The sequence below is a fragment of the Scomber japonicus genome, chromosome 19 (assembly GCF_027409825.1).
Source record: "Scomber japonicus isolate fScoJap1 chromosome 19, fScoJap1.pri, whole genome shotgun sequence".
Lineage (NCBI taxonomy): Eukaryota > Metazoa > Chordata > Actinopteri > Scombriformes > Scombridae > Scomber > Scomber japonicus.
In genome coordinates this window covers 18,495,012-18,507,833 of record NC_070596.1, presented here as the reverse complement: position 1 = coordinate 18,507,833, position 12,822 = coordinate 18,495,012, and the positions used below count along the sequence as shown (strand labels likewise).

Here is a 12,822-nt window from a genome sequence, read left to right as displayed (position 1 = left end):
TAGATAGATAGATAGACAGCACAATTAATCCAAAATAAACTTAAATTGCAGATAAAGTATTTAGGCATGGTGGTTCAGAATCAAGCAACCCAGGCGGTTTCAATTCCTTGCTGATTATGAGATAATTGTAAATTTGGTTCATGTATGTTGGCAAGATGCCAAGGTACAAACCTCACAGGAAAGGAAGAGAAGCCAAAACAGAACATGTGGAAGAAGTTAAGTAAAGCAAGAGAGAGTGAAGAGGGGAAGCAATTTAACTAATGATTGCCCTCTCTCTAAAAGCTGTGCATTCACATATCAGTTGATCAGGTGCTCCTGCTACTGGGACCTCATTTCTAGTCCGCCCACACATCCACTATGTGTGTGCATGGACAGGAAAAACTTCAACTTCTATTGTATACTGTGTAGATAAATGTAAGATAGACTCATGGGAAATATCATGTACGTTTGAGTTATTGTTATTCCTCATAGCATTTAAACATAAATAAACTTATTGCTATGCACCCATTTTTATAAATAAATACATAAATGCATGAATAAATGTCAAGAGTTTGGGCTTCCTAATGATTTTGATGACCTCCTGACTTTTATGCTACCTCTACAATCTATCCACAATTTCTGCTTCTACACAAGAATGATCAAAATCTAATTGGCAGATTGCCATGAAAATAAATTAACACAAATGTTGGATGTTTTTTGAGTTGTCCTCTGACCAGATGCTCAGCTCTCAACTTTTATTGCAAGATATCAAAATGTAATGGGTAGTTTTCAATAAAATGTGCTATGGATATTCATTATCACCAGATAATCCATTATTTTGATTTTCATAACTCCATGGCTTTTCCTTTAGTACCACCCTCAGGGTAGGCTCTAAAAAAAGGCAAGTCCTCAGTCAGTTCTATCCACCAATGTTTTAATTGTGGGGTGTGGAGTTGGTAAACACAAAAACAAAGGAAACAAAGACAGTAATATGTAGGTAGTTAGCAAGAAGGCTGTATGATGGAGAATAGCAGGTTCAAGAAAAATGTATAGATATCTTAGATATGTGTCTTATGGGCTCATGAGGTCAATATTCATGTTATATTTATTTGTTCTTATTTTAGAACATCAAAGTGTGAAGTGAATTCAATTCAAGATCTACTTGTGAGTCTGATCACACACCCCAATTACCTTTACTGTACAATGTACATATTATAGAAAGTAAGCACATTAGAGAAAACTGAAAAAGAAAAGTCAAAGTGAACTGGTATAAATGGCTGTTTTGGAGGAAAAGGTTGCTGCACATATCCAATAGAAAACACTGAAACAACTGCTAGATTTGCAGTTTGTTTTCTTAATTATCACTGAGCTACTACACAGATGCGTGATGCTTTTGATTCCTGACACGCAGCCCACCTCTGTTCCCAAAACAGCTGAAAGGGGATTAATCTAACAAAATAACTTTTCCCCAGCCTTCCTTGCTCAATTCACAATATGCACAACAAAATTGCCAGCGATCAGCAGTGTACTTACTGCTCAGGAGGGGCTTCTTTAAAGTGTCTCAGAGAAACCAACCCATAATCTAACAACTGCCTCCTCACTGTGTGAGCTTTTCAAGAGCAACTTAACAATATAAACATAAGCCCTTGTTTCTAGGGAAGTCTATGATAGTTCAGTATTTATATTTTGTAAATTATAAATGAATACATTTGTATAATAATGACAGCGTTAACATGAGGCATAAGCATTTCTTCTCCTCTGACTCTTACATTTCTAGCATTTCACACAGCACTTGGCAAACACTTGAACAGTAACAACCCCCCTCCTATGCCCCCCCCCCCCCCCACACACACCACCTGCGAGTTAATCAGTAGATAAACCTTTAACATATGAGTACATTTTGGTCAGGCTCTGTTTGGGTCAGACTGTCCTGTAGAGACACTTTCCTGTCTTGTGAAAAGAAGCAGTTGGTGTCTTCATTTGTGAGGAGACAAATTGTAGTGTATTTTATAAGGAATTTGCCAGAACTAAAGTGATAAAAAAAAATAGAATAGATTAGGCTCAAGGTTTTAGTGGTTTATTTATTGTAAAGAATGCAAATCACTCATTTTATTCCAAGGCATTGGTTCTACATCTTTTCTTGTGACTCTGATTTGATTGCTGGATACTGCAATTTTAAGTTTTCCATCTACATTTCTCTTCTCTTTTGAAAACCAGCCTTCAGACCACTATCACAGGGTTTCACGTCACAAAACAGAAGAAAATCCTTTTTAATCCCACAAGTACTATCCTTGAGTCCTAGCCAGGCTTTCAAAATACATTTAAATTCACTTTTACACAGAAATATATACTTACCTTCGACGAACCAGCAGTACAGCTCTAAAAGAATCTTTGTGTTCACCAGAGAGCTGAAGCACAATCTCCTCACAGTTCCCTTTGGAACTAAAAGTCATTGGCATCAATTAGGGATAATCTTGTTCAGTGATCAGAGTTTAACGATTGGTCTGGGAGCTGTAAGAAAGAAAGGTAAGTCAGCATCAATGAGCATAGCAATTACTGATTGACTCGTGAAAGCCTTTTAGCCCCTCTATTGCAATTACCAAGGAAATCCTATCAATACACACACGTTATAGGTCTTAATTTTCTCATTTAAATTCAGCCTGGACAGGAAGGGAATTAAAATTACAGTGAAAACAAAAGAATTAGCTTCTTCCCAATTGATTTTGCAAGTGAACCAGGAAAACCGCTCTTAAGTATTTATAATACCCAAACAATCAAGCTGTTACTACCTTGCTATTGTTTCTTCTCCAAGCTAAATTATTGTCTTGTGTTTGTATTTTTCAGGAAGTAGTTTTGTTGTGAGCATGGGCAGCTTCCTGGATGTTTCTAACTGGCTAAACCCAGCCAAGCTTACCCTGTACTATCAAACCAATTCGTCCACACAATGGGTGCGAGATTACTGTGGCCAGAGGACCACGGAGCCCTGTGAGCAGATTTGTGACAAGGACACAGGTTAGTTCCTAATAAACAGGTAAACACTGGGGTCTATTTGTTGAACAAATAATATAATTTCTTCTTCTTCTTCTTCTTCTTCTTCTTCTTCTTCTTCTTCTTCTCCTCATGTTTTTTATGCACATGTTCAGCGCCTGTTTTTATCTGATTTAACGAGTTGCCATAACCACAGCCAATAAGCTGTCCTTCTATCATTACTGTACATCCATGAAGCTTTTTGGATACTTTTCAGCGATCCTTCCGACAATCTTTGAACACTGGCTTCTAGTTGGGTTCAAGCATATACCTTGGATTGAGTCTACCATAATTCTCACCATAGCTAAATGCTCCTGCTTCCTGTGTTGATGGCCTTGTGTGACATGTCTTTGCAAATTTGGTGGCATTTTCTCCCATGGGACATGTACTGGTAGCCCAGAAGATGAAGAGCTTGCTTAAGAGTTTCCTGGCTGGCAAGATGTAAGGTCTTGTGACGTCATGATTGACAACTGTAACAGCTGCTCTTTAACCTTCAGGATGGCTAAGGGAGTCATGGCATGCGGGACGTCATCCTGCCAGCTGACTCTGTTGTGCAGACTCAGGCTCCAAATGGTGTCAAACAAGCATGATGGCAGCCCCTGGAAAGGAGATATTGTGGCTTCACTTTTGTTTAGCAATAGGAAGTCGCCCATATTTATATACAGTTGATGGTCGAAATGTGTAATCTTTAGAAACCCAAAGCTAAAAACTATCCAATAACAACAACATATTTTGACAAAAAATAGGCACTATTGACCACAGGAGTAGAGTATTTGAATACCGTGCTATACAAAAATGTGCATTGTGAGGTGATCTTAAAACGGCCTTGGTCTGTATTTTTATATTAACAGTTGATGACATGACTTATCCCCAACTGTGCAGTCCCCCACAGTTCTGACGTTAACATTTTATTTATGATACAAATCACATTTAATCTAGTACTGACTCATCAACACCAACATATGATATTCCATTCGGTTTAGTGGATGTTGTGGCCATTATTTTTTTCAAAAGGAAATAATGATAATTTAAATGTTGTGATTTCAATGTGGTCTTATGAGCAGCAAGTGGTTTTATGATATTAGAGCTGATTCAGTTTAGTGTTAAGTGTTTCATGTGCAGTTATTGCAGCTTGTGGGTAATTGATTACTCTGATGAAAAAATACTAAAGATCACTATTATACAATATGTGCTTTTATAGTTTCTTACTATACTGTATGTTTAAATCATTTTTCAAATTAGTTGAGCTACTCTTTCCAGGTACCCCCTCACAATGCAAAAGTATACTGAAGGGTATAAGTACTGATGGAGATTTACTGTTTGATAGGCTCTGTACGTTCACTTACTGCATTAGTTCACTCTCATTGCTCCCATCAGCATAATTTCCAACAAGAGCAACAGCTGATTTTTTATTCTATGAAATTGGACTAAAATAGATAATTTCATAAAACTAAAAAGAGACTTAATATTGGACTTGGTTCATGGAGTGGACCCTAATCATTTAAAGTAATGCTAATCTTGTTCTGTGTATGTTTGAAAGTTTAAATAGGCACATTTCTATCAACTGTTTTATATAGGATGATAATATATCAGTGTTGTTTACAGCTTATTGTGTTGCCACAAAGTCACATAAATGTGGTTTAAAGAGTGGTTAATGCCCCTTGTTAGTGCCCCTCAAACTCACAAAATATCCTTTCAAGATTGAAAATTGAAATATGAGGTCAGATGCAAACCTTACAGGTTTCACAAACAAACAGATATGAGACACTATAACGGCCACCACAGCATTTACACACACCACCACATGCTAAATTGACTGAAAAAGAAAGAGTGCCATCTGAATGGGCCTTCTAGTCCTCAGAAGCAAAGACAGGGAGGACAGCATATCTTAAGATGACAGAAGCACAATAATACATCCCATTTTGTGACTTAAGCACAGAAAAGGTACCATCACAATATGGTTACTACAACATCTATCAGCACCTCATTATAGAAACATATGCAAAACTTAGAAAAGGTGGTCCTTGTAATGTACAATTAGGACACTGCATTAGCTTGTCATGTCCTTCAAAGTCATAAAATGTCCTTTTAAGACTAAATATTGAAATATGTATATGCCTGAGTCCAACCTATTGCGAACAAACTATATACAAGTATATAGGATATGGGCACAAGCACAACCACCAGGCACAGATCTTTGTTTTCCACACCAAGAGGCCATATGCAATCCTTACAAGTTCCACAGACACAAAGACCAGATATGAGACAATGTAAAGGCCACCACAGCACTAAAGTCAACACACCACATGCTAAATTGACTGAAAAGGAAAAAAAGTGTTATCTGAATGGGCCTTCTATTCCTCAGAGGCAAAGACAAGGAGGACAACATATCTTGTGATGACAGAGGCACAATAATACACCCTGATTTATGACTTTAGCACAGAAAGACACCGTCACAATATGGTTACTAGAGCATCTATAAGCAACTCAATATAGAAAACGTATGAAATTAATGTATTTACAAAAGTTAGGCAAGGTGGATCTTGTAATGTACAATGAGGACACTGCATTATTTTGTTGTGTCCCTCAAACTCATAAAATGTCCTTTTAAGACTGAACATTGAGATATGTAAATGCCAGGGTCCAACCTATTGCAAACAAACTATATACAAATATGAAGGATCTGGGCACAAACACAACCACCAGGCTCAGACCTTTGTTTTCAACACCAAGAAGCCATATGCAAATCTTACAAGGTCCACAACACACAAAGACCAGATGTGAGGCAGTGTAAAGGCCATCACAGCACTTAAGTCAACACACCACATGCTAAATTGACTGAAAAAGAAAGAGTGTCATCTGAATGGGTTTTCTAGTCCTCAGAGGCAAAGCCAGAGAGAACAACATCTCTTATGATAAGAGTGTTTTAAGCATATAAACAGTTGAGTGTTCAAATACATAGATTTGAATAAACTTACCTGACAGAAAGTATGCAATATGCATAACCTTTGCTAACATTAATGATTGTGACCTGTCAAGTTTCCAGTTAATAGCAGTGTTTCTATTCTGATGGCGTCCTCTGATGAGGCCATATATTTTGATTTAGACACATAGAATGATGCAAAGGCATACAGTATGATTAACCTCAGATTTATTTTACAAAGACAGTATTCAGCCAGGGCATCCACATTTAAACACATGTAAGAAATACAAGAGTCATGGAGGCAGTTCACACCTAGGTCAACTCAGGACACCAATTAGTATTTTTCAATAACAAAATAAACATTTGATGAGTTTATCTAAATGCAATATTTCCAAAGGTGTATCACATGTCCTCCTTAACTATAACCATCAAATTATGGTATTTGGTGCCTTTGTAAGCAATAGCTGGTGTCACTAATGTGGCCTCATGGATACCTCTCAATCTAACACTTTTTACATTCCGAGGTTGTAAGTCTGCTATCAAATGTATCAGCCTGCTGCATTTGAAGACGTGGTCTGAAGAAACTGCCAGTCTAAAGATTGGCTTGCAGAAGACTTCTCAATGAAAACTCTCAAATATATTAACTGATTAGCATGTATTTTTGGCATCTCCCGAAGCTGCAAACACAACTGTCAAAATCTCAAACACCTGTAGATTTTGAATCTTTGATTCAATCACCTATAAGCAATGGGAGTAACCAGGACTGAGCTGAACTGAGCTGCTTATCCCCAACTTTTAGCTACACGCCCGCAGTTCATATGGTTTATTGTTAACATCAATCTCAGCATACTTAAAAGTAGATATGTCTTCACTTTAGCTGGCTGTAAGTGAAATGCTTTCCCACAGTGACAATGTGATTGATGTAGTAAGACAGATCTATTGAAAAGACACCTTCAGAAAGGTTATGTCACAAGGATGGTGGGAGTTCTCGCTGACTATATATATTAAATAGTTTGAGGCTATTAAACAGAGTCACATTTTATGCCACAAACATCAGTTAACTGAGGGTTTATGGAAAGCTCATTAACAGAGTTCTTGTAACATTGCTTCCTAGTTCTAGTTCTGAGTCCTAAATCTGTTGGAGCAATTTTAAAAGTATCTCTGTCTATAACACAGTAGTGACAGACATATTAACTTTTTACCAAAGTTCTCTGGAAAACCATCAATCATGTGTGACCCAAGGTTATCTCCAGCTATAGCAAGCACTGCCCCTTGTATTATCCCACAAATCTCTTACCAGAGGACCATACACTTTCTCTTGCCCAAAAAAACGTAAAATCTTCCTCCTTACAAACCATAACAAGCTGTATGGGGTCTATAGTGGACCTATTATGCGGAGAGATTTCTGCAAGGGACATGTAAACTACAAGTTGCTAGTTGGTGCTTTTATCTTCCTGAGCGAAGGGGATTTACCACTTCAAAGGAATTCTAGTACCACATAATGGACAATGAGGACATACACTGCTGAAAAATATGCTTGTCCTAAAACTTCTTGCCATCCCTTACATCCGCCAGCAAATATGGATCACCTTATATGTGTGCCTTTGCTTCAGTGTACTGTGCTTTGACAGGCTCATGGCTCAAATGCTTTTAGGGTCTCGTTTACCAGAATATACTGCAAGAAGCAGTCCTCCCCTTTGGCTTTTTATTTTTACCAAGAAACACTTGTTTAGCTTCCGTATAGTTAAAATTTCTCTTGAAATATGTATTCTGGGATTCATCAGACCTAAATAATCCCTCATTACACCACTTCAGAAGGTTACTCTTGATTAGATCAGTTATGATGTCATCAATATCAGTTACAGACATATTGAGCTTTGTTCATCTCTCAGTTTTAAAAAGACATGCACCTTGTAACTTTCATGCACCACCTGGAATTCCTCTGTTAAAGTCTGGATCGTGGTTGCTGGTAGCAGCATGTTAGTTTGCATCAGCAGATAGAACAGTGCCAAATGTGTCAAAAATTTTCATTTTCATCTTCAATCTAAAAAAATCATGTCACTGTCATGCCTACAGCTTGTTGCATCATTATCTACCTATGCAGGGTTCTCCAAAGAGTTTCTGTGTTTCCTGTTGTGGGATGTGAATGATAATTTCACATGAAAATGTTTTTGCAGTAAGAAGAGGACATGGTTGTTTTTTCCTATCTCTAAAATGCCATTTGAAATGGTCACACAAATTGAGCAAACTAGAAGTTGTATGCTTTTATCAATCAATCTGACAAATCCCTGCATCCACTGTAAAAAACCTCATCGACACAAGCAAACAACTTCAGCCCAATAGTTCACATGTCTTTTTTTATTAGAAATGCCTGTAACAGTAACATTTATGTCAGTAAGCAAGCAACAACAAAATGCTTAAGTACTGGTATTTGTTGTTTACTTTTCTTAAGTGGATTTTGTCATTTATCCAGCCCCTTAACACCAGTTAATAAAGCCAGTCATGTAACACGCTCCAACTTTATGAGTTGAAGAGCACCACCTGAATGCAGCGTGCACATAGCCAGTTTTCCCTGCAGCAAGCAGGTGCACTTAACAGGACATAGTCTCTCTAAATTATATTAGAAAATCTGTGTCAAAGATTTTCCTACATTAAATTACACATTAATATCGATTGGATACAAACATTTTTGAGAAACGGAATGAAACTTCACCTTGGAGATTGTTTTTGTTTGTTTCTTATCAATCTTACTTACTTGTTGTACTTGTAATTATAAGATAGACAAAATTCCAATTTAATAATTAGAATATCACAAACAAGCTTTACTGTAATGCAAATTTATCTAGAAGCAGTATTTCTCCCTGTGACGTTATTATGTTTGGAACAGTGGTGACATGTTATGCAAAAACTTCTATCTTTTTTAAATAATTGGTAAAAAGGAACATTGTCTTGTTGGGTTAGCTGCTCAACTCACAGGGTCATTGCATGACACTGAATTTATCTCCCATCTTTTAATTTTCCAATATTGACTAATATGTAACATTAAAATGAGAACAGTGTCTAGTGGTTATGTGGTTCTATATAAAGTAGTTCTCATTATCTCAGCTCATTGACACTTTGTCATAAAGTCGGTTTTGTGCCATCGGAAGATAATAACACAGAAAATAACTCTTGTTAACCATAGAGCTGATGCCTGAAATTAGATGCTATTGTCTTGACATACAAGTGGGTGTTTTACAGAAATGTTGTTAAAAATAACTTAAATAAAGAAAACAATCAAGACAAGACAAGGCGAGTGACATTTACTTGAGTTAAGTCAAGCCTTAGAAAACACTTGGTAAAATCCATACATTTAATAACATTTATACAAAAAACAAGACCAACTAGATTTTAAATATAAATATAAGATTATTACAATGGTTAAATCTGCAGTTGTTGCAGTGATTCTGTACTTATGTCTCCAGCTGCATCTATTAGTCGTGGTAAAGATGTAGGATACATTTGCATTATTCATTAGATAGTATATAATTGGCTGGGGGTGAAGGTGGGGGCCACACATCCAGCAGTGCAGTATGGGGAGATCAGAAGGAAAATGCTGGCATTTGAACTTATTTTAAGTTGTGATAATTTCAAAGACTGCACTACCCAGGATGAGGAGGAAGGAAGAACAGTCCTTTTTGCTATAGGGTAACCTTAATACTTTTATTTCAGTGTTTCTGTTCTGAAAGAAGTCCTTGGAGAAGTCTGATGGAACTGTTCCATCTATAATCTGACTATTTGATCAGGTAAAATGGTAGTTTTGTTTGGATTCAGATTTGGAGTTTTCACTTCCAGTTAAGTATGTACACAATCAACTCATGCATATTTTGCACCTATTTGTGCTGACATTAAAACAATACCAACAAGCTGTGAGTGCAGCATGGCATATGCATCTTTACTTGAGTGGTGTAACTCCCTTGTGTATTTCGTGGCCAACTAGATAAAGTCTAAGCTTATTAGAATGGATTACATCTGTAATGTATGTGAAATTTATGTTACCCTGGTCAAGGGCATGTTAAGGGCTGATGCATAATGTATTAGAGCTCCAGATACTCAACTCAGTAAGTACACATGAAGATGCCAAAGATGGAGTTGACATATACTGTGTGGATGTGTTTGTGGATTCTGAATGAGTGTTGCTTGCATCAGTCTCTGCATGTTTTTTTTTTTGTTTTTTTTTTTGTTATTTTGAGATCAGTAATGGTCGTAATTCAATTTTCAAGCCATTTACTCTTTCAGACCCTAGTACATTCACCATTCTCACTTTATTAATGTGTCTGTCTCCCTCCGTCTGCTTGTCTCTCTCCATTTATTTCTCTTTTCATCTGTCCTTTTCAGCAGCAAGATTATTTGATCAGTAATTGCCCTCAAGTATGTTGTATCTCCTGAGGGCAACCTCATCCATCCGGCAGCAAAATTAAAGGTGTTCTTCAAAAGAGCTTTCTATTTTCATCACTGTCCTCTAGCACATGCACATGCACATGCACACACACACACACACACACACACACACACACACACACACACACACACACACACACACACACACACACACACACTTACAGTTGTTTCTGAAGACAGCCCACCTGAAATGAACTCTGTCAGGCACATTTATTGAAGTTACAACAATTGGGTGAATCACTGGTTGTGCAATGTTAAAGGGCAGATGGCACAGGGGGAAAAAAAGTTCAGCGACACTGCTCCCTGCATTTTATAACTTTTGAACACGCTGTAATTCTGGCCACAATAAATAAACAATGTCAAAGTGGATCATTTACTTTTTGACAAGCAATGGGAAAACAGCTACTTGGGCATCTCTAAAGGTTTAAAGTATAGCTTTCTTGTTTAAACATGAAGAACACTAATGTGCTGCCAAAGGCACACATACTTACACGTGGAATGATGGTGTTAAACTGTAACAACAAAGACTGCTGTCAAGTTTAACCATAGTCAAAGCACATCTGGGCTTGAAAAAGCATGTAAGTAATTATCATCCTTTGCCAGGAGGGCTTATACTCTTCATCTGCTCTACTGATTGTCATTTCTGAACCTGAGAGGGACTTTGTTGTTGTTGTTGTTTTGTTTTGTTTTGTTTTTTGTTAACAAAACCAAAGCTTGTACTAGTTATAACTTGCTGGAATTTTAGGGACTTATTTGCATCATTTCATCATTTTCATGAAAGCTAACATGGGACATGTCCTCTGCCAGACAGAGAATTACATACATTAAATAAATATACCAGAAACATAGAATGCTGCTGACTGTTAAGACAGTCAAACACATAAGATTACAGTTAGAACTTATTTAGGTGGTGTGCAATACCATTGTGTCTTCTTTGACACTACTACTGGGGCTGCGACAGTCCGAAATGTTCAAATTTTACACATAGTGGCATTAATATGTTGTTTATACTGCCAATTGAATCCAAACATGCCCACGTCTCATGATGAGAACATACTGTATTGTGTTGACACATGTACTGAAAATCAACACATTCACTGTAAACATTTAACCAATTCAAAGTCATCAGTTTGTCCCCCAACATGTATACAAACAAACAAACTATCTTTGTCAAATTTCTTTGTGCTTTGTGATCACAAGTTTATGTTGTATATATACCAAGTGTTTCCACACCATTTCTATCATATACTTCCATCCTGCTTCAATGGCACGGTTGACTGCCACTATTGACTACTAGTGTATCACTGTGCCTGGATAATCAATCCTCTCTGCCTTCACCTTCACTCCCTGACTCAGCCGTTTCCCTTATCTGGTAAAAGGAGCATCGAGGTTAGTGGATGAATTGTATGATGCAGCTGTTCCTTTTGCTTGATATTTCATTGTAATTGTACTTGGAACATGGGCAATCTTCGTAACAGGTGATGTGATAACAGCATGGCATTGTAGTAATTTATGTGATAAAAATGTAAATGGGTAGAAAAAACAATGCACCATTTAATGCATAATAACATTGTCACTATGTAAAAGGTGATTATAATATAGTTTAAAAAAATAGGAAATACTTATAAATGATGATGTAGCCAGTACATGTAATGATTCAACTTAACATATATTATTATGAGTTATTATAATATTAGTCAATCTTATCTCATAAAGTCATATGCCCTACTAAGGAAGAATAGATTACAGCCAGTACCTTTCCATTTATCATTCTAACCAACCTCATAAAGACCTGTGGACCTTTTTAGCTGCCTTTGTTTTCCTCATTTAAAATGATGACTCCCAGGCTTCTCCAGTCACACCTAATTGGAATTGAAACTGCTTGGGTGTTACTGTAGCATATACCCCTTCTGCTTGCTTCATCCTTCCACTAAACACATACTGTACATGCATATTCACAGTCAGAAATACACACACACACACATACACACACAGTATACACACATACTCTTATGAGAAAACACTTAAGGTCATCAGAATGCCATATCCCCATGTCAATTGTATAACAAGTGTGCATATGCATCAGGACAACAATAATTAATGTATGTGTTCATACCATGAACCTTGAAAATCGCCCACACAGTAACAGGAGACTGGTAATCCAAGAGGTAGAGAAGAAAATATATAATTTGTGGTCTGAAGTGATTGCCACTTGACTCTTAATTTGCCAAGTGGCAGTGGGATGGTAAAGGAGATTGCAAAGAAAAGAGAGTTGTAGATGGATACATAATAGTGACTAATTGTACTGGCAAACTAGTATTGATGTTTACAGTATACAAGATGGTACAGTATCCGGTTGTGTGTCTGAGTAGATACCAGGAAAGGGGCTAGGTGAGCACAGTTAAATAATTGTTTTCATTAAATGGCCATAACCAATCACAGGTGATTACTTC

General features: G+C 37.0%; 1 protein-coding gene across 2 annotated transcripts in view; it reads left to right on the top strand.

Moving 5' to 3' along the window:
* The window catches only part of LOC128380393 (astrotactin-2-like), a 282,453-nt gene that overhangs the window by 137,910 nt on the left and 131,721 nt on the right, over positions 1-12,822 (top strand). For both annotated transcript variants that reach the window (XM_053340198.1, XM_053340197.1), the window contains exon 7: positions 2,824-2,991. In XM_053340198.1, coding sequence (XP_053196173.1) covers positions 2,824-2,991 — 168 coding nt within the window. The remainder of the gene's footprint in view (positions 1-2,823; positions 2,992-12,822) is intronic.